This window comes from Sander vitreus, chromosome 7, assembly GCF_031162955.1.
Source record: "Sander vitreus isolate 19-12246 chromosome 7, sanVit1, whole genome shotgun sequence".
Taxonomy (NCBI): Eukaryota; Metazoa; Chordata; class Actinopteri; order Perciformes; family Percidae; genus Sander; species Sander vitreus.
Genome location: NC_135861.1, coordinates 27652727 through 27680578, shown reverse-complemented (window position 1 = coordinate 27680578; position 27852 = coordinate 27652727). Strand labels below are relative to the sequence as shown.

The 27852-nt window shown below is 42.0% G+C and overlaps 1 protein-coding gene across 1 annotated transcript; it reads left to right on the top strand.

Annotated features, from left to right (window-relative positions):
* The first annotated feature begins 17 nt into the window (after positions 1-17).
* vwa5b1 (von Willebrand factor A domain containing 5B1) lies at positions 18-27852 on the top strand. The gene is made up of 21 exons (XM_078254045.1): positions 18-167; positions 364-525; positions 1803-2022; positions 2252-2406; positions 3218-3349; positions 4566-4690; positions 6976-7152; positions 11006-11116; positions 11258-11460; positions 13112-13226; positions 13451-13636; positions 13894-14083; positions 14986-15185; positions 16690-16936; positions 17968-18261; positions 22145-22282; positions 23124-23258; positions 23955-24026; positions 24481-24550; positions 25620-25743; positions 27205-27852. Exons 1-21 carry the CDS (start codon positions 29-31, stop codon positions 27850-27852), a joined length of 3843 nt encoding a protein of 1280 aa, XP_078110171.1. The 5' UTR covers positions 18-28.

Below are 27852 nucleotides of genomic sequence, written 5' to 3'. Positions count from 1 at the left end.
AACAAACCAGAATCCTAAAACCAGCACCATGCCAGGACTCATTAACAAGGAGAATCGGACTGCTCTGCCCCTCAGTGTCTCTGACATCACTTCCTGTGTCAGGGGTTATACTCTGGCCTTGACTGCCTCTATGACCTATGAAAATATTGAGGATCATGCAATTGAGGGTGAGTGTGTACGCTACAGGAGACTAAGTTGTTTATTTCAGCTAGACTAGGAACACTAGCCACATTTAACCACTTTCAACCAACCTTATACTCTGAAACACTGTTGTAAAATGATTGACTGAAAATGTGTAGTTGCTAGTTTGCTGCCTCTGGTTCATGCCCATAATTCTTTTTTTCCACTCTAACTGCCTTTTAGGAATCTTCATTTATCCACTGGAGGAAAATGCTATTGTTGTGGGGTTTGAGTCTATGATTTCCAGTCAGATTATAACACTTCAAATCAAAGACAAGGCAAAACTTGACGACTGTTACCAGGATTGCTGCAACACATCCAATGGAGCCCTTCAGAGTGGCAGCGGTAAGATTAAAGCTGCTTTAATCAATATTGTTATATTAGCAAAATTACTGTTTGTGAAACCTTGTTTCCAGCAGCAGCAGCAGCAGCAGGCAGCTGTTTTCAACGACAAAAGGTCATATAAACCCATTGTACGCTACCTGCTCAGCACCAAATGACAGACAGCTGTCATAATGGAGCATTTAGCAGCTAAAGAGCCAGATATTTCTCTCAGGACAGCTTAAAAGTTGTACGTCAATGTTGTGGTTACAGCTTGTTATGCTGCACCCCAAAAACATAATTTGGGGGCAGTGCAGTGCTTCAATGTTATGCCATCAGGGAAATCTTGGATCAGGAGTGTGACTAGAACAATACAAATGCTGTTATTAAAAAATGAGAGTGAGGGCTGTGAAAGACATTTCAAGACAGGTCTAAGAAAAGATTGTGTACTCGTACTAAAAAGTAAAATAATTTCTCTGCCTCTGCTCATCCGTTTTTTTAAATCTGTCTCTCACGAAGTCCCCAAACTTTATAGAAGTGCTATACTAAATTGGTGTTAGTACGTCTTTAAGTCTTCTGTAACATGGGCAGTATTTATGGACAGCATTATGGGTTAGGTTTAGATAGATGCAAGTGAAGTGATACATATAATGGTGTGATATTTTAATAACATTATAGTGTGGTACTTCACCTAAACAAAGAAGCCTGTATCTCTCTCTATATCTGAACATTAAAATCAGTTTTAGGCATGAAAGATAACTCAGTTTCTGGACAGCTTTGCATTAGCCTTGGCATCTTGAGAGTCATAGAAATTGTGCTAATGTATATACACTCACCTGAAGGATTTTTAGGAACACCATACTAATACCGTGTTTGACCCCCTTTCGCCTTCAGAACTGCCTTAATTCTTTGTGGCATTGATTCAAGAAGGTGCTGAAAGCATTCTTTAGAAATGTGGGCCCATATTGATAGGATAGCATTCCCCACACCATTAGTGTGTGAAAATCCCAGTAACTGAGCAGACTGTGAAATATTCAGACCAAGCCCGTCTGGCACCAACAACCATGCCACGCTCAAAGTTGCTTAGATCACCTTTCTTTCCCATTCTGACATTCAGTTTGGAGTTCATGAGATTGTCTTGACCAGGATCACATCCCTAAATGCATTGAAGCAGCTGCCATGTGATTGGTTGATTAGATAATTGCATTAACGAGAAATTTAACAGGTGATCCTAATAATCCTTTAGGTGAGTGTATACTATATGCAATATGGTTGGTCACTAATCTAGTCTGGTGTTACAGGACACATAGTGATTGATGAGGATTTGGAGAGGACAGTGTTAGTGGTTAACCTTGGGCTCATCCCTCCTATGGAGACAGTCCATATTCTGGTTAGTACCTCCGCTGAGCTCTTCACCCTGCCCAACGGAGGCATCAGGGTCTCGTCCCCATCGGTGTGTACTCCTCGGGTACAGAGGACCATCAACGAGGAGCAGGGGCTATCCCCAAACTTCTCCAGAACGTAAGAAAAAACAGATACGCTCATAAAAACAATATAAAAGCCAGTGTCTTGTTAATATTAAATGTTACTTGTTACAATGTTGGCATACTTTAGATTGGATTTGTCACTGTAAACTGGAACTTTAGGCCCCAAATGCATGTTTGTATGGATGGAAACTGACTATACTAACATTTTATATGTTCATTCAAGATGGCTCCATTTGAAGTTAGTTATGCTTTGCTACTTTTAGGCGGGACAGGCATAGTTGTGCCTCAAGTCCTCATGATCAAACTCCCAACTCCCCTCAGCTGTGGTTGGCTTCACTGCTGGAGGAGGAGGCCATCAACTCCATGGACTACGAGTTTAACTTCCAGCTGGAGATACGGGCTCCCTATCTCCTCGCAGGTCAGAATTACCCAATACTAGTGATATATTTGATAGCTGTATTCTCTTTGGGAAAATCCACTTGTCAAGCGTGGAATTGCACCCATGAGCTGCTGTATCTAGAAATAATGTTTTTGCCACTTTGTGTAATGGTACATCAGGTGTGATCGCTCAAGCTTTTCTACAATCAAGCATTGCATTTCAGTGTTTCTTGAAAGATCTCATGTCTGCAGTAAGTAGTTGTAATTATGTATCCTGTAGTGAAAAGGGAAAAAAAACACTGTCCTTTTGTGTGTTTGCAGTTAGTGTGTCTTTATGTCACACAGTGCTGAATGCTCTTATATAGCTGTGAATTGGGAACATTATTGGGCAACACTAAACTTGTTCAAGCAGGGGTCTTCATGGGAAAATACGCAAATTAGCTTTCTTGCTTGTGCGTGAGTTACTTAAGACGATCGATACCACTTTCAGATATGTGAGTGGTATCGAACTTCTCATCAACCTCGCAGCAACAAAAAAAAAAGTCTTTAAAAATCACATTGTCCAAAATGTCAAACTATTTCTTTAAACTCGACAACTTGGTGGTTTGAGCTGAACCAAATCCTCATATTATAACTCATACAGTAGTTGCTGGTATTTTATTCTTTGTGTTTGCAACAGCACTTGAAGGCATCAGTGCATACGTTATCTTGCTTTTCAAATCTTTTGGAAGTGTCTTGCTCTTATAAATGTGATCGTAATTTCAATGGGACCTGCTGGTTTGTTATTACTGTTATTACTGGGGGGGAGCCACTGGTTATTCCATCTGCTGTGTCTCTGTTTCTCTGCGTAGGTGTAGAGAGCCCGTCTCACGCTATCCGAGCTGATGCAGACCCTCTGGCTCGCTCTGCCACAAGCGTCGTTATCACACTGGCTGACAAGTACACTTATGACTGTCCTGTCAAAATCCTCATCTACCCCAGCGGTAGGTCCACAGCTTCAAAACTCACTTACAGCACAACCATGTAATTAATGAATGAGTCTCTCCTCTCAAGTGCAATACTCCCATGTTTTTATTCCAGCCTCGTCAAGCTTCTTTTACAGCATTTTTTTAATAATCAAATCATTTGCGAGGTGATTCACCGGCTCACTCTGTGGTCCTCCTGTTGTCTGACATGCCAGCGGAGTCAGACTGCATTGTGTGGGTGTGCAGTGTCAGGTCTTTTTTTTTCTTTTTTTCCTCCCGTTCTCTCGTCTCTTTTCTCTCATTGCTGTCTTGACCTTCACTATGTGTGAACCAGTTGTCTCCCAGAGGCAGGATTGAGCCCCGGCCTTGCTGATCCAATAGCCCTCTTATGAAAGTATTGTTCACAAACAGACCTGCTGCCACTGCGAGGCAATTTAATTCAGCTCGGACTGATGCTGCAGTTTCAATCACAACATGGATGCTAAGCTCGAGCAGAGAGAATGAGGGAACTGAACTGCATTACAGGTAGTGTTATAGGCCTACTAATAATCAAAACAAAAATCCCCAGAAAGGAGCAGTCTATTTTTTCTTTATTATAAGCTTGGTTGATTAATGGCCAGAAACACAGACTCTGTCATATAAATTACAAGGTTTCTGCAATGAGAACCACAAGGGATAATAAGGCCTAAAGTTATTCACCAAATGCATTAATTTTTTGACATTTATATCCCATATCTGTCAGTACTTTCCAGCAGTTTATAACAATTCCCAGTAATATCATGAATGAATCATTAAACATGGACCTGTACCTGGATAAGCAGCAGATAATGGACAGATGGAGAAACCAATTAAAAGTTACATAAGGTCAGAGATTTGGAACAATAGTACTGGGGGATTTTCCAGCCAACTAATGACACTGCCTACAGCTAACAAATAATATTTAGGACCTTTGTAAATAAAATGTAAGCCTTTAAATGCAAGGCATTTTTATGAGAAAACTGAAATTCATGCTTTTTAAGAAATCCTAAATCCCCAGTATTGACTCAACCACTAGAGCTAATTTTGTTTTCTAGAGACCCAGCTGGGATACAGCATCTTTATATGCAACCACCATTTCAATCTCACATCAATATGGGGATAATTCTGCACTACAGATCACCACACTCCTGCACTGTCTATCTGCTTTATAATATTTATAGTAATGTCTTTATCCTGGCCAACTGTGTCACATTAGAGCCTCATCTGCCACATGTGCTGATTGAGAACGGAGACATGACGCAGGACGAGTATGATGAGTATCTTCACGGCCGCAGCGATTTCATCAAGGCCACCAAGAAGGACTCAAGCAATGAGAGGAAAGTGAGTGTCATTGACATCCGCACCATGTACCTGAACTGATTGCAACACTATTACACCACCAGGAGAGTGGTAAGGACTTCACAGCAGCACAATATACTGCCACAGATACTATTTTTGTGAAGCTGCAGCGATGATGATATGATATATCCTTCAGATCCTTTACTTAGGTAAAAGTACTAATACCACACCGTGAAAATACTCTTCTACAAGTAAAAGTATTGTCGGTAAAATGTAAAGTATCAAAAGTAAAAGTAGTCATTCTGCAGATAAATGTGTTTCACTAATATATGATGTTTTTGGATCAATATTACTGCTTAAATATTGTGCTTTTGCACTGCTGTAAATGTTAAAGGTATATTTGAACTACGACTGTTCAAAAAAAAAAAAGCTAAACTCCAGATTATCAGAAACATTCCAGTTAAAAATCACCAAATTTGGAGTTAGGTGGTTTTCACTGGACAGGAAGGGTATGAAAAACTGTAATCAGTAACTAAAGTTGACAAATACAGCGCTGTAAAAAAATATAATAGTTACCTCAGGGCTGTGCAATTAATCTAATTTTAATTGCAATTTCAATATTAGCTCCTAACGATCACAAAAACAATGCTATTGAGGAAAACGATTATTTTGCCCGGTACATTTTGCAAGTAAACTCCTATTTTTGTACTGTGTTCTGAAGGGGAATTCAAAAAGTATAACAGGAAAAAGTGTTAGGGGAAATTTTACAGTTCAAGGTGTTTTCACTGTTGATTTGTTTAATGGTTCAACTGTTTTTTTAAGTTCAATAATTGCAACATCTTTCCAAAAGTCAATGAGTAAACGTGTTAAATCGTGACTTCAAAATTGACCAAAAATAATTATTATGTGTGATTATGATTTTTTTTCCATAATCGAGCAGCCCTAATTTACCTCTGAGATGTAGTGGAGTAGAAGTATAAAGTAGCATAAAATGAAAATACTCATGTAAAGTACCTGAGTAGGCCTACTTGTAAACGTACATTCCACCACTGCAATCAGTTAAGCATTATTATTTTTCAACCTGCTTCATGCCCATTCTCCTCTCTTCTATGGTGAGGCTGTTAAGAGACCAGCAGACCTAAACAGGAGGAGGAAGAGCACTTAAAGCCATAAAAATGGGTTTCTATGGAAACACTCCAAAGGCTTGCCACAGTCGACCTGGAGTTTCCCACACATCTACAATAATTGATGGGCTCTGCCTATCAACCAGATCAAGTGTCTTTTTTTGCCTGTGTTAAATTCAAGCCTGAAAGTCCAGTTATCTCATGGTGCCAAATCCACCCATTTAAACGTATGCTTTAGATCAGGGGTCGTCAAAGCTTTTTAGGCTAAGGACCCCTTACCTGAAAGAGAGACCAGCAGGGACTCCCTACTAAATTTATATTGTATAAAATTGAGTTGCACAATAAACAGGGCCTACAATAGTCTCGCATTGCCAGACCTTCCTCCACAGCACTGCAGAGGAGGTTCTAGCTAGTCCACACAGCATTCTGGAATGGGAGAAAAACGTGCTCTGATTTATTGGCATTTCTTTAAACCAATCACAATCATCATGGGTGGCGATAAGCGCCAGACGGAACAACGGCGCCTCTGTAAAATAGCCTCAGGAAGGAACTTGTTTTGGTGGAACGTGTACGTTCAAAGGTAGTTTTAGTCGTGCAACAGAAAACTCAGATTGGACAGATAGTCTAGCTAGCTGGAGTTTAAAATGCCAACACAAAGAAAGCCCAAGGCGATGGATATCCGGCCTATATGAGTAAAATCCAGCAACGGAGCAATCCCGGAAGTGGAACGTCGTGGATATAGACTAGGCCTACAATAACGTGCAGGGTGGCCTAAAGCCTTTACACATTCCTTTTTATGGTGCGCTACAATACTAAGCTTCTATTTACATATTCATATATCATGTTTTAATGTCAAACATACATGTGGAAGGCACAGTGAATCCAGAAGCTTAACTGTATCTGTGGATGACTACCATAGTGGATACCTTTCCTGTAGCCCAGTAAGCGTATCATTAATGTTGTTAAGTTTAGGATTTTTTTTTAATTTATTTTTTTACGAATAGGCCAATTTATCCATGCTAATAATATGTTGGAATCATATACTACATATTTTCACACATGTTTTAATTTGGGGGGGAACTTTCAAAAAAGTATTAAACAATTATTCGGCACCTCCCTGCAGTGACTCTGAAGACCCCCTAGGGGTTGCGGACCCCCTGCTGAAGATCTCTGCTTTAGATTTACATTCCTCTGTCTCCACAGGTAGATATCATTCACAGGCGACTCCACAAGGACATCCTCCACAACCCTGTGGTCATGTTGAACTTCTGCCCTGACCTCAAGTCCATCAGCTCCGACCTGAGGAAGGTTCATGGCGAGTTCATCTTCCTGATCGACCGCAGCGGCAGCATGAGCGGGGTCAACATCAACCGTGTGAAGGTATTTTTTTTTTTTTATAATTAACAATTTGTATTTAACTTTAACACAACACACAAAACATCCAATCTGCAACATGAACATATCTCCCCCCCCCCCACGTCCCACACCCCCTTTCGTCATCACCACCCACCCTAGTCTTGCATTGCCAGACCTTCTTCAACAGCACTGCGGAGGAGGGTCTGGCTAGTCCACACAGCATTCTGGGATGGGAGAAAAACGTGCTGTGCCGTGCTGCCTCTGCAAAATAGCCCCGAGAAGGAGCTTGTTTTGGTGAAACGTGTGTACGTTCTAAAGTTGTTTTAAAACTCCGATTGGACAGATAGTCTAGCTAGCTGGATTTACCCTGCAGAGATCTGAGGAGCAGTTAACCATAGTCCTCAGAAATCCACCGGAGTTTAGAACGCTAACACAAAGGAAGAGGCAGGTGACGGACATCGAAAATGACATCGAAACGGACATCGAAAATGAGGAACATGAACACAACCCCGGAAATGAAAAGCCGTCGATATAGATTACCACCCACCCAGACAAAAATCAAGAAAAGATGACACAGTAACTACAATATTTAAGACCATACATATAACAAAATAATAACAAAATAGACAATAAACTAGAAACCAAATAAACGTGTTTAAATAACTCCATAAGCATAAATAAGACCATAAAAGCTGTTTCATGCTTCTTGTGTTCAGCGCGGTTGGGGCGCTGCGGACGGCGCGCTGCGGACGGTGCGCACGCTCGCCACGAACCGTCTGGTCTTTCATACTGATTGTGGTCAGAGCAGCTCAAAGAACGGGCTTCTTCTCTCCTGTAGCCAACCATTGCAACGCAGTCAGTGCGACCGCGTCCGCATTGTTACAAAATCTTGGAGGTTGCGTTTGCGTCATATTGCCGCCCGCACGGCACCAACCGCGCTGAACGCAAGAAGCATGAAACAGCTTTAAGCCCATCATACACGTCTCACCCAAGCACAACGCTTCCCAGGAGCCCTCCAGAAAATTCAAGTACCTTCCATATTTTCAAGTGTATAGACATCCAATCTGGAAAATGTATGACATCTTTTCAAACGCCGCCGTATGAAGGTATTTTAAATCTCAGCGTGGTGTGCAGTGTTTCATTTCTTGCATAGATGCAGATGCAAACATACATTAAGGCACATGCTGATTTACATATAAACTTTAGTATCAACCTGTTCTCATTCCAAACTCGTAAAATAAGGACGTTTGGACAGTGGCTGTCAGCGTCTGATGCGAGGCGTCTTTCAGCGTGTTTGTGTAACGTACCGGGGAGAGCAGCAGTTAGTTAGGATTTAGCGAGTAGTATGTAAGGGTGAATTTCCGCGTAAGGAGGGTGGCTGGGGTGGTGGATGGGTCAAACACAGGACTTTCACCCAGGAGACCGGGGTTCGCGTCCCACTTGTCGCGCTAGCTATAGTCGTTTTTTTCTTTCCGACCCGTAATTCCCGCGTGTCACACGAACCGTACGCCCACCCACGACCCTTTCCTAAACCCAACCGTCCCGTTCTTCCCGCGTGTAATAGAACCGTACGCCCACTCACGACCCTTTCCTAAACCCAAACGTCCTGTAGTTCCCGCGTGTCACGGAACAAGTAAGCCCAACCACGACCTTTTCCTTAACATAACTGCGTCAAAAGGGGCGGCAATTATAGTCCCGACCAAGTGCGTTTACTTATAGCGCTAAAGGGACGGCAATAGTCCCGACCAAGCGCGTTTACTTAAAGCGCCAAAGGAGACTTTTAGCGTCAATAAGAACGACAAAGGCACCTGACCAAGCATCCATATTTTACGAGATGGATGTGAGAACCTGTTGGTAGTATATATCACACGTCATGAGTTTTTTCCTTAAAATGATATTTTCAGATGCTTAATTTGTCGAAATATGTTACAGTTGACACCAAAAAGAACAAAATAAAGATATACAAAGGAAAAACGAATGCCTCAAAACACATAGTAAACGTGATATGTAATTAGAGGCAGTATAATTACTTTCTCTAAGCTAGGAGATTATATGTGGTCAGCCAGCTGTGTAAAGGGCATGTACTCAAGGATATCGATCAAATAAGTCATTCACCAAATGTCTCCCAGTTGCTCGGTTTTAAACAGCAGCAGTCTTTGAGGTCTTATCAGAATTCATGTGACGTTTTTTTCAATACCTGCACAGCCAACTTATTCAAGACGGATATTTTTTTTAAATTATATGTTGGCACTTATTTGGCTGCTTGTGCACGGAGTGACCCTGCCCTCTGCTGTGATGCTGACTGGTGTTCATTTGTGACTCAGACTGAGGCTTTTATTGGATGTGTCTGATACTACAGAGTCTGGGCTTAAGGCCAGTGATTTAATGACTATTTACCACGGATCTTTTAAGAAATCCCACAGCAACGAGAAACATCTTTTATTCCGTCCTCTGTCATCCTACTCAACAAAAGGCTGTTTTATTTGATATTAGTAACTGCTGCTGTTTTTTTTTACTATATATATTTAATAGGTGTTCTAATTTTTGCACTTTAATTGCAACCGTTTGGCCCAGTTATTTTGTTAGTTATTTATTGTCTTTATCTCATGTATTCTAAACCATGGTAGAGGACGGCTTAAGTGTAATAATCTGTTAAGCCGAAGAAAGAAATCCCACGTGAGTGGAAAATAAATATGTCTAATCTAATCTAATACCTTTTAAAAATATCTCTTGAACATTACATATTGATTTTTTTTCTTTGTTAATGCACTTGAACAAGTATTTTGTTGTGGACTGTCTGGTGATTGTTGTGCTCTCCACCTGAGTGAAGGTTGAGATAAGTGGTGTTCTAGAAAGGGCCCATCTGCTGTAGAAAGAGCAGTGATGGATGAAATGACACTGCAGGATGCCACTCTCCACTCACTCCCTGTCCTTGAGAAAATGTGCCGTGCTGTGCTGTGCTATGTTCTGCTGTGCTGTGCAGCGCTGCGGAGGAGGGTCTGGCTAGTCCACACATCATACTGGGATGGGAGAAAAACATGCTCTGGTTTATTGGCATTTCTTTAAACCAATCACAATCGTCGTGGGCGGTGCTAAGTGCCGGACGGAGCAAAGGTGCCTCTGCAAAATAGCCTCGGGAAGGAACTTGTTTTGGTGGAATGTGTAAGCTCAAAGGTTGTTTTAGTCGTGCAGCAGAAAACTCCGATTGGACAGATAGTCTAGCTAGCTGTCTGGATTTACCCTGCAGAGATCTGAGGAGCAGTTAACCATAGTCCTCACAAATCCACCGGAGTTTAGAACGCTGACACAAAGAAAGAGGAAGGAGACGGACAGCCGGCTGAATTGAGGGACATCCGGCGGAATTTCTGGTGGCACCTGAGCATTCGGAAATGAAATATGCTGGATATATACTAGCTGGGACGTCTCTGCAGCACCACAATACTTAATTCAGAATGGTTTTGACACATTGCCTTTAACAAATATTTCGCCGCCACTGCGATTTGGGTATTGCACTAGTCCATATTGCGATTTCAATAAAATTTTTAATTTTGCAGCCCTAGACTACTCAAAGCGCTTTTACATAGTACAGGAACCATCCACCCACATTCATACACTGATGCCGCAGCATCAGGAGCAATTCGGGGTTCAGTGTCTCGCCCAAGTCACTTGTTATGGCACTGCAGGGCCAGGGATTGAACCACCGACCTTGAACCTACCGATTGGTAGGTGACAGCTCTAACACCTGAGCCTCAGCCGCCCATTAGGCACCTAATGAGCAGAGAGTTTTGCCTTTTATTTTCTTTAAGATTTTTACAGTCTTTGTTCTGTTCTACTCTCTGGACATGAAGTCAATCTGCTCTCGGTCTCTCACTCACAGGATGCCATGGTGGTGATTCTCAAGAGCCTCGTGCCAGGCTGCCTTTTTAACATCATCAGCTTTGGCTCCACATTCAAATCCCTCTTCACAACCAGCCAGAAGTACGAGGAGGTAAAGCAGTTCTGTAATACATCCCTGCAATTCAGTAAATAATTAGTGCATGTGTGTTAACTCTGTTGGGAAAATTGAGCCAACGCAGTCGTGAGATACTGCAACTTAAAAAAACTTTTTTTTCTCTCCGCTTCATCTCAGGAAGCCCTAGACCTGGCCTGTGAGTATGTTAGGAAGATCAGAGCCGACATGGGGGGGACCAACATCCTGGCACCGCTCAAGTGGATCCTGAGGCAGCCGATGTTCACGGGACACCCCCGCCTACTCTTCTTGCTCACCGATGGGGCCGTCAGCAACACAGGCAAAGTAATCGAGCTGGTCCGCAGCCACGCACGTTACATTAGGCAAGTATCACTGTTAAAGCTATAGTGCGCAACTATTTTATATTAACGAATGTCTGTTACATTCAAGCCATTGCCTAATTAGTCTCGCATTGCCAGGCCTTCCTCCACAGTGCTGTGGAGGAGGGTCTGGCGAGTCCACACAGCATTCCCGGATGGGATAAAAACGGGCTCTGTTTTTTTTTGGCATTTCTAAACCAATCACAATGGTCTTGGGCAGTGCAAAGAGCCGGATGGAGCAACGGTGCCGCTGAAAAATAGCCTCGGGAAGGAACTTGTTTTGGTGGAACGTGTGTACTATCAAAAGTTGTTTTAGTCGTGCAACAGAAAACTCAGATTGGACAGATAGTCTAGCTAGCTGTCTGGATTTACCCTGCAGAGATCTGAGGAGCAGTTAACCATAGTCCTCAGAAATCCACCGGAGTTTAGAACGCCAACACAAAGAAAGCGGAAGATAATGGACATCCGGCCAAAAAGAGTGATATCCGGCGGAATTTCCGGCGGCACTAGAGCAATCCTGGAAGTGGAACATGATGGGTATAGACTATTGCCAAATGAGTTGATACTAGGGGTGCACGATTTAGAAAATGTCACGATTCTATTAAATATTGATTTTTAGGCTCAAGATTCGATTCAAAATTAATTTTCGATTCAGAAACGATTCTCACTTAAAACAAAAACGATTCACAGTATGTAAATGTAGTTACTTTTCCCATGTGATTGCAGTACATATACAATAAAAAGGAATTCTATGAATCGATTTTGAATCGGTAGAGCTGGAATCGATTTTTATGCACACCCCTAGCTGATACAAATCTTATTAAGACACAAAACTATCTTTGTATTTCTCAGTATGGCTATGTTTACAAAAACAACATTGTTTTAAAGCTGAATTCAGAGTTGGGGGGTGGGGGAGCTCTCTGAAGGATGCAAGCACCAACTGTCAACTGAGAGTGAGCGCCGGTGGCACAATAGATCTGCAATACACTGGGAAATCATTTCATTTTGCAGCCTGCATCTATTCTCACACTGTGAATCCCCCTCCTGAGTCACTCTGGAAATAATTGACTTTTGTCTTCCCTCCTTTAATGGATGACTGCTCCCAGACGATTGCATTAGATACACAGAGCTTGGCAATTCATCGACACTTCCTGGGTCATTATCACACTATGCTTACAAATCAGCGCAGTCAGTCAGAGACAAGACCAAAAAACAATCAATCTCTGTCCCCAAAATCCATGTGAGGTTTTTAACTACGTAGAAGGTGACATTTCTGCTTTGAACTGCACTTTCTTTGATCTCATTTCAAATGAAAAAGCAACGTAGCTGGTGCAATGAAATCAGCCAGCTCATCCCTCAGTTAAAAAGGGAATAAAAATGGTGAAATACAGCATCAGCCAACCTCCCCTGAGAACTCTGAGGGGCAGCAGGCATGTCTCAACTTTCCACCATGAAAGATAATTTCCTGTTTGGCTCATCTTTATCTTTCCCCCAAATCTGTGTTTGACAAATTAGATATCTCTATGTCTATATATCTGCAGAGAATCTCTGTAGATCTTTGCGAAATGTGTGCATATCCTGAGAAGACACCTGTTATCATGCAAATATCTCTCAATCTGTCCATGGAGCTGCAGTGTTTAATGTGTTTGTGCAGATGTTTTACGTTCGGCATAGGACAGAGTGCTTGCAGGAGGCTGGTGCAGGGACTGGCGACAGTTTCCAAAGGAACAGCAGAGTTCCTGGTTGACGGAGAGAGGCTGCAGCCCAAGGTACTCATTTCCAGCTTTGTGTTTCACTCCTAAAGACAGCCAGCTATTCTGAGGCCCACTGGAGAGCCATTATGCTGTGGTTTCTGAGCACCGAGTGTCTGCCACTGATACAAATTGTTACAAAAGATTATTTTTATTAGGATATCTCAGTGATGCCATTCGCTTCACGTACTGGTCAAAAAGAAGCTGTGGTTTATATCTGAAAGTCTATTATTACTCCACAGATGATAAAGTCCCTGAAGAAAACCATGTCTCCGGTCCTCAGTGACATTTCCATCGAATGGCTCTTTCCTGAGACCAAAGAAGTGCTGCTGTCCCCTGTGGGCAACACCTTCCTGTTTCCAGGGGACAGTCTTATTGGCTACAGTGTGGTTTGCGACGCCACCCGCTACCATGCCAACCCCAAATCTGTAAGTGCAAAACATCAGCTGAGAGGAGACAAAAGACTGCGTGCGAGATTACCTTTTGTGTTGTACTTTTGTTTTTTTCAGAAAAGGAACCTCAATTTAGTTTTGTTAAGGCTCTGTTTGATAAATCATTTCATTGTTGCATTTAAATCACTTATCCGTTACCTCTGAACGGTGTGATTAAAAAGGGCTAACGATGAAGAAGCTTTTTAATCAAACCTTGTGAAGTGGATGTGTCACCTATTTAAAAATCTCAACAGGATAAGAGGAGGCGATACAGCATGATGCGCTCCATTGAGTCAGCCAGCTCCGTGTTTTACCACTCTCAAGAGGAAGACCCGGTGAAGACGAGTATTGACAGTCAGGGGTCCTACAGGGAAGCACCTCTGTATGATTCCTACCAGGACTCCATGACAGACAACCTTGCCACCACAGAGCAAGACACCATGGGTAAGAACTTACAGTACGTGCATCCTCTCGCTCGTTACAGTTGTCTTTTATAACACTGGTAGTCTCGCAGTCTCGCAATTCTCCAGTAGCTAAAACATTTCAGTGAACCTTACTAAAGATTGATCATGGCTTTTCTAGTCTCGCATTGCCAGACCTATCTCCACAGCGATGTGGAGTAAGGTCTGGCTACACCACACATACATTCTGGCATAGGAGAGAAAAAGGAGAGGTTGTTTTGCATTTCTTTAAACCAATCACAATCGTGTTGGGCCGTGCTAAGCTCCGGACGCAGCGATAGTTGCTCTGCAAAATAGTCTCGGGAAGGAACTTGTTTAGGTGGAACATTTGCACCCCGATAAAGAAAACGCCACATACAATATTAAATGAAGTTAACTGTTCACACAATACAGTAAGGTGAGCTATTTTAATTAGCTGGATACATGGTTAAACCTCATTTGCCCCTACCAGTGTATCCCCGTGCATAAGCGTAGATTTCAGGGGGAGGGGGATGCAAGGGATATGTCCTCCCCAATATTTAGAAGAGGTAGATTTAGGGCATAGGGTTGAGGAAACACAGGGCTTAGGGAACATAGACACACTCCGCATGGCTGTAGACGTCATTGCACATGGCAACTAACAAGTTATTCTATTTATTCCAAACAAAATGTTGCTTTTGGGAATGTAAAAATGAATCTCTTTGGTAGAGGATGTTCCCCATTCAGGAAAGCACTGACCCCGACAAAGAAAAGCTGTGGTGAACTGGGCATCTTTGTCAACAATCTTGAGTTAACCCTCACCAATTCAGACTAGCCGAAACTAACAACTATTTGCACGTCATGTATGTCAAGATTTGCTATTTTGAATTGTTTTTGGACTATTTCTATCTTTCAACAAAACATCAGGGTTTGATAGCAAGACGTCTCCAAGAAGGCGCGCATACAGCACCAACCAGATAAGTGACTACAACCCGGCAAAAAAGGTCTACACTCCCAGTGATCCCAGCTCTGTGGTGGCTAAGAATCCACTGAGGAGAGCCAAAGTCCAGGAGCTGATAGGCCAGATGAGCCCTGAGCACGAGGCTCAGTGGAGGAGCGACTACCAGGTGTGGTCTCACACTGTCAAATGTATCATTCACATGATTGCTTTTAAGATGATTTGCACTTGTTTGGTTTGTAAAATAGGTCAGCACTTCTTTTTTTTTGATTCAGTTAGTAATTTAGTCGTAGCTCACAGATCTCAAACCAGTGCTTCCAAACTAACCTTTCTTTAATAATGATTAATAACATGAAATAAACCAAAATCAGTTATAATAACAAAGGCAGGAGAATCTTATTTTGTATCACGACGGTTTTCATATTGTGATTATATGGAAAAAGAACACTTTGTATTCAGACTGTGTTGATAAATTAAACAACCATCTGACCCTGATCGGGATTTGAGTATAATGACGAACAGACTAATGTGCTCTGTTCAGTAATGAGGGGCACCATTTATGAATGGTAATCAGTTTTGAGTATTGCTCACGGAGCAGCTTAGTATAACTAAACAGAGTTCACTGGGCTCTGAAGAGATATTCTCTTTGTAAAGCAGATTATTATTCACTGCACTCATGCCATGATTAAATTATATCTAATAATTATGTGTTAATATAGTAACTTTCTATCTATGTTTGTGTATGGCCAAATTAATTAAATATCAAATAAATCAAATGTACTTTGTTACTCCACTACATTAATCTGACATCTTTATTTACTGGTTACTGGATTTTTTCACACAAAACACATTTGTTTATTAAATACGATGTTTTATTATAAAATAAATTACCCAACAATATAACAGCCTACAAGTCCAGCTGAAATGATTAGCCGATTAAATACTTAGTTGATTGACAGAATTGTTTTGATCGTTTCCGGTTTCTAAAATGGGAGGATTTTTCTGCATTTAGTACTTTTAATTTTAATACTTTAAGTACATTTTCCTGATGATACTTATATACTGCTTAAGTAACATTTTCAATGCAGGACTTTTACTTGTAATAGAGTATTTGTACAATGTGGTATTACTACTTGCGCAGTAGCTAGGTAAGGACTACTAGCAGTTAGACTAGAAGCTAGCGGTTAGCCACCTCGTTGTCAATGGCAAAACACTGCTACAACACACGAGTTCATCCTAATCTACAAAAGAAATTGTATAGAACTACTTACATGTCCCTCGTCTGCGGGTATTCAACGCAAAGTTGGAAGTGTGCCCTCGTTTAGAAGAAGTCTCCCGGCTAATCCTGCCTTGTACTGACCGAAGTTGGAGAAACAGCTAGCTGATGTGGTATTAGCTAAAGTGGTTAGCACACACCAAATGTTTCGGCCAATGACGTAGACGGCCCTGCTGATTTTGACCAGCTCACCCGGAGACTGAAGACAGGATACATTCATAAACCCGTATCTCACTCAAAACAGCATGGATTTTTTTACAAGTTTGTATGCGTGTGGAAGTACCAGAGACACAAAATAACACCCCAAATCCCAGAAAAAGTGATTTTTTCATAATATGGGCACTTTAAACTCAGATTGCATCAGGGTATTTTAAATTGAATTTTTTTTTGTCTTCAGCCACAGCTGGCAAGCCTGTGTGCCTCATCTTCGAGAGGGCGACCTGCCAGCTGTCCCAGGCCGCTCCCTCAGCAGGAGCCGCCCATACAGCAAGAAGCCGACTCAGAGCTTCAATTTCATTCCCAACCTCAGGACAACCCACAGCCCAGCAGCGTTAGCACGCCACCTGCAGCTCGCAACTCCGCTGGCGAAGATGGATCCAGATCGTCCACTGACAGCCCTTCTGTCGGCAGCGTCGGAGACACAGGTGAGAACACAAGCTGTCTGTTTTATTAATGCAAAAATAATGTATTAAATAAAACCAAAATTTACCAGTCAATACATCTTAAAGGCAGAGTTGGTAATGTTGAAAAGCTAGCAAGATCTGAAAGTAGTATCTCCCCGGGGCTCCGTCTAACCCCTCCCCCTGCCCTCGGGGCTCCGCCCACACACAGACGTGCAAGAGCACCGCTGTGTCGCTGCTCCAGAGCAGAGCGGAGAAAGGAGCGACATTTCACTTCATGTCTCATTCACCGGCAAGCAAACAGCTAATATTATCATAATGAATGTTTAAAACAAACATGACTACTCTTAGCAATGCGTCGCCGACGCGCACTGAGCTCAGGCTCGTACCAACCCTGCCTTTAAAGCAATTAAATATTTTAAAGATGTCATACATTTTAAAGTAGCAATGGCCTTTGACTGAAACTATACAGACATTATGATTGTCCCTTTAAAGGAATGGTTTTACTTTTTTGGGAAATAGACCACTCTTACATACAGTATGTCCAGTAAAAATGAATGAGAGTGGTATCAATCTGACTCTCTGAAAGCAATTTAGCATATTTCCCAAAAATATTGAACTATTCCTTTAACATGATAGAACTCCTAATCCCAAATTTTGATTATAAAATATGATTACCAGCCCTTAAATTCAAGCCAAGACCACAGTGGTTTCATTCAGTCTGATATAAAATCCAAATCCAAGAGGAAAAATGATGACAGATGGTCGAGCACAGAAGTGACTCAGGACAGGAAATGTTTTTTCTATATTTGGGATCAAAACAGAAAATTAATCAGGAACAAAAGAGGTAGAATTTTAGAAAACAATTATTTGAGATCCATTAAAGCTGGCTGAACACAGAGAGCTTTGGAAAACATATGGGGTGAGTTAATCCAACACAAATCCAGTCCCAAATGAGCAGTAGCAGCTGGTGACGAACTTCAGATGGATTTGAATACATGTCGTGTATCAAAATGGAAATTGCACATTCAGGAATCCAACCTGTGATATTTCAGATGGCTATGGACATCAGTTATGTCAAGCAGAAACCCCACAGGAGAGCTACATTTCAGATCTGGGCGCTGCCAGCCAGTTGAAAGGCGACTGCAAGGCTGTGGTGTCCGGACTGCTGTGTGGGAAACCAGCAAGGTGGGAGGTCGTCTTCGATATCGAGCCCTTCCTGAACGGCCGGGAGCGTGAGGAAAAGGTGCACGAAGAGCTGTGGAACGAGACCTTCCACCACATGGCTGGACATTCCATCATACGCGACTTTGAGCACATGGCGGATATGGAGTGTGACATTGAGCACGGTGAGCTATTTGGGGATTTTAACGTTTATCAGAAAGATTCTAAAATACGATAGATGGATAGATAGATAGATAGATAGATAGATGGATGGATGAATGAACGGATGGACGGATGGAAATAAATAGATAAAACAGATCAGGAGCAGGTCTTCTGACTATTTCAATTTGAAATATATGCATCTTAAGTCTCTTATCATCCTATTTCACATAGGTGTTGACATTTAGAGATGCAAAATTTTAGGAAATATGCTATATTTGCTTTCTTGGCATAATACATAGATAATAAATAGATGACAAAATCAGCCGGATTAAAGAAAAAGGTTGGTATTTGTACCTTTGGACCAGTGTTGCCAAGTACTTTCGAAGGAAAGTGGCTAAATGTCGCTTGATGACGGCATGTACTAATTAGCATATTCGATATATCATCACGTCGTATTTGCGCCCATGTGTAGTGTCAGACAGTGTCAAGTCTTCACCTTTGCTTCTCCCTCAGTCTGTATCCACATATAAAGTACAGTGGTGTGAAAAAGTGTTTGCCCCCTTCCTCATTTCCTGTTCCTTTGCATGTTTGTCACACTTAAGTGTTTCGAACATCAAACCAACTTTAAACAATAGTCAAGGACAACACAAGTAAACACAAAATGCAATTTGTAAATGAAGGTGTTAATTATTAAAGGTGAAAAAAAAATCCAAACCATCATGGCCCTGTGTGAAAAAGTGATTGCCCCCCTAAACCTAATAACTGGTTGGGCCACCCTTAGCAGCAACAACTGCAACCAAGCGTTTGCGATAACGTGCAATGAGGCTTTTACAGCGTCCTGGAGGAATTTTGGCCCACTCATCTTTGCAGAATTGTCCTAATTCAGTTACATTAGAGGGTTTTCGAGCATGAACGGCCTTTTTAAGGTCATACCACAACATCTCAATAGGATTCAGGTCAGGACTTTGGCTAGGCCACTCCAAAGTCTTCATTTAGTTTTTTCTTCAGCCATTCGGTGGTGGACTTGCTGGTGTGTTTAGGATCATTGTCCTGCTGCAGAACCCAAGTTCGTTTCAGCTTGAGTACACGAACAGATGGTCGGACATTCTCCTTCAGGATCTCTTGGTAGACAGCAGAATTCATAGTTCCTTTTATCACGGCAAGTCTTCCAGGTCCTGAAGCAGCAAAAACAGCCCCAGACCATCACACTACCACCACCATATTTTACAGTTGGTATAATGTTCTTTTTATGAAATGCAGTGTTCCTTCTCGCCAGATATACTTGGACACACACCTTCCAAAGAGTTCCACTTTTGTCTCATCGGTCCACAGAATGTTGTCCCAAAAGTCTTGGGGATCATCAAGATGTGTTCTGGAGAAATTGAGACAAGCTTTGATGTTCTTTTTGCTCAGCAGTGGTTTTCTCCTTGGAACTCTGCCATGCAGGCCATTTTTGCCCAGTCTTTTCCTGATGGTGGAGGCATGAACGCTGACCTTAACTGAGGCAAGTGAGGCCTGCAGTTCTTTGGGACGTTGTTGTGGGGTCTTTTGTGACCTCTTGGATGAGTCGTCGCTGCGCTCTTGGGGGTAATTTTGGGCGGCCGGCCACTCCTGGGAAGGTTCACCACTGTTCCATGTCTTCGCCATTTGTGGATAATGGCTCTCACTGTAGTTCGCTGGATTCCCAAAGCTTTGGAAATGGCTTTATAACCCTTTCCAGACTGATAGATCTCAATTACTTTCTTTCTCAATTGTTCCTGAATTTCTTTGGGTCTCGGCATGATGTGTAGCTTTTAAGGATCTTCTGGTGGACCTTACTGTGTCAAGCAGCTCCTATTTAAGTGATGCCTTGATTGTGAACAGGTGTGGCAATAATCAGGCCTGGGTGTGGCTAGAGAAATTGAACTCAGGTGTGGACAACCACAGTTATAGTATGTTTTAACAAGGGGGCAATCACTTTTTTCACACAGGGCCATGATGGTTTGGATTTTTTTTCTCCTTTAATAATAAACACCTTCATTTACAAATTGCATTTTGTGTTTACTTGTGTTGTCCTTGACTTTTGTTTAAATTGGTTTGATGTTCCGAAACACTTAAGTGTGACAAACATGCAAAGGAACAGGAAATGAGGAAGGGGGCAAACACTTTTTCACACCACTGTACATGAAATATGGCCCATTCAGACTACATGTTACCAGGGGCCCTGTAGAAAGGCATTCTCTATGGGCCCCTCCCCGCATCCACAGCCAGCGGTGGAATGTAACGAACATTACATTTTGCAGCAATTATCTATACTTTCTACTCCACTACATTTCTACAACTTTCCGTTACATTTTCGTTAAATTTTCTGATCAGTTTTTCCCCCTGCCAAAACGTCTTCCTGACCGTCCGTCACACGTTTGCAGTCCACAGGGAAGCCTTCAGCAGCGGCCGTCCAGCTCCCGGTGCCGCTCGCGATATTACGAATCCCACTACGCCAAGACCCGCCCTTCAATAGCATTTATTGGCCAGGCGCGTACCGCTCCCGGTACTACCGCGGCTGCTCCTGTTACTGCTGCTGCTCCCGATACTCTGCTTGGTCAGCATCCGTTCACATAGGGTTAATATACAACCCGTATATCTATCTTAAAAACACTCCCGGTCCTCCTCAGCTGTGAAGCCACGTACTTGTTGTCCAAGCCCGAGTGTTCTCGCTAAATAAATGTGTGCAGCATTCACTGTCCCGTGGGAAATAATGCAAAGTCGAGCTTCGTGCAGCTCACCCTGATAGATAACCAAAATTGTAAGTCAGAATGTAAACTGGGCCACAGATGGTAAGCACAATTACATTAACCTAAAACTAACTTAATTAAAATGCCACAGCCCATACTGTTTTTTTTAATTATTAGAATATAGACATCAAGAGAATAAATCGTTGTGCAAGTACTTTTACTTTTAATACTTAAAGTACATTTAAAATCAGGTAGACCTGCTTTTTACTTTTACTTAAGTAGGGTTTTCATTGTTGTACTTTTACTTTTACTAAAGTAAATATATATCTGGTTATTTGTACTTTTACTTAAGTACTGAGATTCAGTACTTCCTCCACCACTGTCCACAGCCATTCATTCTAGCATCTTTTTGGGCCCTCCTCACATAAGGGCCCTGGGTACTCAGTCCCATTTCCACCCCCAGTCCACCAGTAGTAACTTCCCAGTTGTTTCCAAGCTGCTGCTCTGCACTGCTGAAATCATGATTATATAACCGCGACATCATCTGACAAAATCACCAAAAACACAAGTTAAAGACAACAGCTGTGCTGTGAGTTGAGTGTTTAATTGTAAAATGATCACACAGAGAGAAAGTTAGAAGTGATAGAATTCGTACTTTTCCTCCTGCACAGCCCCTATCTGCAGTACGATATGACGCGCCCATAGACTCGCTGCTGCTCCTCAGTCGCTGAACAGAAGAGACAGAGAGAAGTGACTGTGGTGGCCGCAGGAGAGAAAAACCTTGCACTCGCCCGACAATATTGGCGACTCTCTTTTACAGAAAGTCGTTAGATTTGTTGCTAGTTGCTTCTTTTTGAAAAAAAAAGTCGCTAAGGGGGTCTGAAAAGTCGCTAAATCTAGTGAAAAAGTCGTTGGCAACACTGCTTTGGACCGAGCCAGGCTAGCTTGTTTCCTCCTGAGATAAGCCAACCATCTCCTGGCTGTAGCTTTATATTTAACGGACAGATATGAGAGTGGTGTCTCCTCATCTAAATCTTGACAATAAAGCAAATATGCGCATTTAGAAAAAATGTCAAACTATTCCTTTAAGCTGCATTTAATGAATGATTCATGTATGAGTTATGTATGTTTGTAATAATGTTATGTTATCCTATGATACGCTATGTAATCATTGTATGCTTATTATAATTGGCAGGCTCTGGCAGAAAGTACCAGGTATACGCTATTCACACCAGCAAGGCCTGCAACATACTGAGCAAACACACAGCGCTGGTTCCCATCGACCTGGACACTAATGAGTATTTGCCGACATGTATTGAATACATAAACAGCAGTAAGTCATACGGATTTAATGTGATGAAGTCTTCATACCACCCACTGTTCAGTCCTCTCCACATGTTTAAACAGAACGTTCACCTCAAACAAATCCCAGAACAGTTGAACTTCTTTTGTTTGTAGTTTATAAGTTATAAAGTCTGTAACATATACATTAATAATAAAGTATTCTCTCATTAAAGGACATTTTGGGAAATGTGCTTATTCGCTTGCCAAAAGTTAGATGAGAAGATTGATACCCCTCTCATATCTGTTTGTTAAATCTGAAGCTGGAACGTCGAAGATATAAACTAAGCATTCTCTATTTTTTTTTTTTTTTTTTTTTTACATTTCATAGACCAAATGATTAATTGATTGATTAATCAACTCTAAAAATGAACATTAATTGCAGCCCTAAACATGCTATATCTGGTGTGACAGTTTGTGGTTTTACAGGGGTTATGTGCTAAAGGGTTTGTCGTCACTTTGAGGTTGCCAGGCAAACAGTGGAGACTTCACTTCACTGCTGAAAACTCACTGCTCCCAGCCAAGAAAAGCATAATAAGCACATTATCCAAAATATTGAACTATTCCTTTAACTTTCAATGTTGCAACCTGTTTCTCTCCCAAAATTATTACTTATTTGGCATTCTTACTTACAGCTATTGGCTTTTCAACACTCACCTGTGTCCACATACTGAGACTAAACTGTGATTGTGGTTCAGTCTAAAAGCCTAGATCCAAAATGATATCAATCTGGACTCCCTTTCAAATTGTGCAGCACCACTACAAGCCAGCTTGAAAACTACGTATGCCCGCCTACTTAAAAAACAAACAAAACAATTTAATTTTGTTTTCAGGTGAAGGTCTGAAGAGGGGCTCACATTCCAGTTCTCGTTCAGGGAGCAGGAAGAACAGAGGCTACTCTATCGGACTGGGTCGCTCTCAGTCTGGAGGCATGTCTGAGGAAGCTGAAGATGTCCTGCTGCCCAACAGTAGGCTGCATAGCTCACCATTTGTTTTTTAAAGATAATGTTTTTTGGTGCTTTTTACTTCATTAGATAGTGATAGTGGATAGACAGGAAAGGGGGAGAGAGAGGATGACACACAGCAAAGGGTCGCAGGACGGACTCAAAGCTCACAATTCATGCATTCATTCATAGAAGGCATCTTTTATTGCAAATAAAATAGTGAATATACACTAGATGGATATATTTAGGGAGAAGGTGGTATAAGGTCTTTCAAGTTTGACATTTCTTATATTTATATTTATTCAAATCTGTCTTTATTTGAATTGGAAAGGTTGTAGTCTTGCATCGTCAGCACCGGTAACTGGGAGGTATTGAGCCCTCGGAAAGCTGAGTGCCGCTTTACATCAAAAATACTTATTTAAACTTCAGCAAAAGGGCACAAAATGTTAAACTGGCTTTCAGTGGTGGCATAGCAACAGCAGGAGCTAAGACTAGCACACTGCTTGAGCATCTGCTTGGCACTGCCAGTTAAAAGGAAAGAGGTGCACAGTGGGTAACCGATGCAAATGAGTTGCTTCAGAGTTGCCTATTAATGCTGTCTTTTTTTAAAACACCTGTTTAGGTTTTGAGAAAAAAAGAGGGAATGATTTTGTAAAAGGAATTAAACTAAATAAAGGACAGCCGAGAGTTAATTTCCCTTCTTTTTGATCATTGTCTAAGATGGAGAGGATGGTGCCTCTCCCTGCAGCACCCCCTCCTCCGCCGGCTGGGAGAGATGTAGCTTCACAGAGGGTACGTGCAACACATCAACCGGTCAGTGAATTTGCTGCATCTCATCCTTTTTCCTCCACAAAGACCTTTGACATAAACTGTCTGCCAGTCTCTTGTCTTTTTCTGGGCAGCACTGTGGCGTTGTTCAATATGTGAAACATGAGATTATTGACATTTTAGTCCCTCTTCTTGTAAGTGATTCCGTGGCTTGTATCGACAAACACTGTCCGGACAAACAAAACTATGAGCACACACTGAAGGCACAAACACACCCGCACAAGAAGAAGTGTTTCAGCTGTGGAGGAGAGACAGCTGGAATATCTGTTCTCCGCTGTCACCGTTGCATCTCAGTGGGTGTTTTATCTCTTTATTATGTGAGACTCATGTTGAGAACTAAACAGACAAGAGACAGAAAATGCCACTACTGCTTTCTCTCTCTCCTCCCCTTGTCTAACTCTGCCTCTTTGTCTCCAAGTCTCCCAAAGGAGTCCGTCCGTGACCTCCGACCAATCACAGAAATCGGTGGAGAGCCTTTTTTCCGCCAGGTGGGTGATTGGAGACTGGCTGGCTACATAAATGTGCTGTAGCTGTGGTACCACTGCATGCACAGACACGGGACTTCAGCCATATACATATTTAACCGCTCTCTTTTTTAACATCCTCATTTTTATCCATCAGCTGATTCTGACTTTTAGAGCATGCTGTCTTGAGGTTGATGAATCAGGACAATACTGCAGCGGTGGAAGAAGTATACAGAACCTTTACTTTAGTAAAAGTAGTAATACCACACAAGTAGAAGTCTTGCATTGAAAATTATACTTAAGTAAAAGTATGTAGGTATCATCAGGAAAATGTACATAGTACTTACTAAGTATTAAAAGTAACAGTATTCTGCAGAAATATTCTCACATTTTAGGAACTGGAAACGTTAAAAGCAGTTCTGTCAGTCAACTTAGTGTTTTATCGGCTAGTCATTTCAGCTGGACTGGTTATATTGTTGGGTAGTTTAATTTATAATAAAACACTGTATTTTATAAACTACATGCTGAAGCTATTCAACCATCCGACAATCACATCTGATAGACTACATGGCCCCTTTGAGCATGCTAACATGGTGATGTTTAGCAGGTATCATGTTCAGCTGAGGCTGATGGGAATGTCATAAGTTTTGCAGGTATTTGGTCATAAACCAAAGTATTAGAAAGAACTGAAATTTTGAGCTGATGATGGCGCTAGATGAAACGTTAAAGGGATTACAATTAATTCTGAGGGGAACATAAATGCCTGAACCAAATTTCATGGCAATCCATCCAACACTTGTCCAAACATTTCACACAAAACCTCATGGTGGCACTAGAGGAAAAGTCAGGTGATCACCAAAGTCATTAGGATTCATCCTCTGGAGACCATGAGAGAGCATGTACAAAGATGTCATGGTAATCCATCAAACAGTTGTTAAGATATTCTAGTCTGCACCAAAATCGTCCATTTGTTTGGTTCCTATTGGAAATTTACAGAATATTGAAAAGAAACCATTGCTTCCCCTATCCATACAGTATACAAGCAATAGACTCACTCTAATAGTGGTGTGTGCTTCTCTCTCTCCTCTGTAAGGTTGGCCCTCAGCAGGACTCGTCTCCTGACTCGGGCTGCCAAAGGATTCATGTGTCGATCTCACAGCAAGTCCGGTGATTCAATTGGAGAGAGTGACAACGAGAACAAAGACTACATTCCTCTGGTGAGCAGCAGATCTATAACACGTGAATGCTCTTGTCAACATGCATTTCTTTCTAAGGACACTGATTTAAACAGACTGTGGATTTGTCGGAAGAGACAAATGTGTCACAGTCTGTGACATTTAGAGTGCATGGAACAATAAGCAGTAGCAGTTCTAAGCTGTTTTGATGAGTCCAGAGGGCTAAAGTGTGCAGCATGTAAGCATGCTGAATCTGATTCAAATCCAATCTAGAACCGTTGTTTGCATATCACCCCCTGTCTCGAAAAACAAAATGGAGATGAAAAAAAAAAAGGTCAGTGGTGGATACCAGTGATATAATCAGGTATATGCATTTTGGTATATATATATATATATATATATTTCACTATTAATTTGATCTATAATTGACCAAGGAATGAGTCGTATAATCTTAGCCAAGTGAACTGAAAACCATGCGACAATTTGGCAAGTTTTTTTAAAAAATTGCTGTAAAAGCAAAAAATAAATCCTGTTTTCCTGAGCATGGTCTTTTTCTGCCTAGCAAAATAAATTGCAAGTGATAGAACAATCCCCAGGCTTCCTTTAATACTGTATATAGTAAGACCACACTCTGCTCCTACCTGATACAACCAAGACTTTGAAGGAGGCTCTAATTATGCAGTGCATACCACTTTGTTCATATGTATTATTCATCACTTTTCAAATTCAAAGGAAAGACAACATCTGTCAAAAATGATCAGAACGGCTGCCCCCCGAAAAATGATTTTCCCTTCCTTTAACGACGACCATTGAGGTATCCTATTGCGAGGCACCTCACGCTCACCTGCTGATTTGATCAGGAAGTAATCAACCATAGAAGACTGTTGCTACAAGATGCAGTGCAGTTCAGAACAGCAAGCACTCAAATCAGTTGATAAGGTCCAGCCGCACGTCTTATTTTGTGTGTTTGTCATCTAACTATAAATTGAGAAACCTCCGTGTGTGTGTGTGTGTGCGTGCGTATGTGATTGTGTCTTTCAATTCTCCATTCTCCATAGATTCTCCATTTGATTTCTATGGGCACATGTCTGTGATTACTCCGCATTTCAATTGTGATATTTTGTGAGCAAAATCTGAATCTGCAACGTAACCAGTAACGTTTCTCTGGTCAGGTAAATGTAGTAGTACAACGTTTTCCTCTGAAGTAGAAGTACAAAGTAAGTGAGTAGTATACAGTTGAGTTGGATATTAAGTTCTTTGGGGGTTCTTCTGTAAGTTATTTCAGGGTGCAATGGTGCCAAGCAGTCGGCCCATTCCAGGCTCTTTTTGCGGGCAGTGCACTAGTGCACAAAAAAAACACAAATTGCTAACAGAAGAGAAATTTCAGGGGCTTAAATGCACCCTCCCTCCTTTACCACCACACTGCTGATTAAAGGTTGGAAAATAAATTAAATAACAAAAGCTTTACTTTAGTTACGCTGTAAACTATTTCCTTCTGCACAGGTGTTGTTGCAGTTGGCTAGTGGTGCATTTTCCCTGGACACAGCGCTGTGTGATGCCATTAGTGTGCCCATGGACAAGCTAAAGTGGACGTCCCCCTTCACCAGCCACCGCAGCAGCCTTGGCCACCTGTCTCACGCCAGCAGCCGCCGTGCTGAGAGTGCCGATGATGGACGCAAATCACAGTGTGAACCAGAAACATATCAGCACACTACGGGCATCAACAGCCCTTTTCATCTGTCCAGGAGTTCCTGGACGGATGCTCGTCCTTCCTCATTAGGCAGTCCTTCCGCCAGTGCTGAGCCTCGGCTCTCCCAACACTCCCAGGCGGACAGTGGACGGGGCTTTGGGTCAGGCGGCTTGGAAACAGCATCGCCCAGCGGTGTGCTAAAGAGGATGCTGGATCCAGAGAGCATGGTGTGGGCCACAGCGGTGGCTCTCGCCTGGCTGGAGCACAGCTCTGCCAGTCATTTCATAGAGTGGGAACTGGTTGCCGCCAAAGCCAGCATGTGGTTGAGTGCACAGGAAATCCCAGAAGGCCGAGACTTAGCCTCCGTCAAGTCTGCTGCCAACCAGCTGTTCATCATCATCAGACACTGGGATGAGAACCTGCAACTGAACATGCTCTGTTACAACCCTAACAGTGTCTGA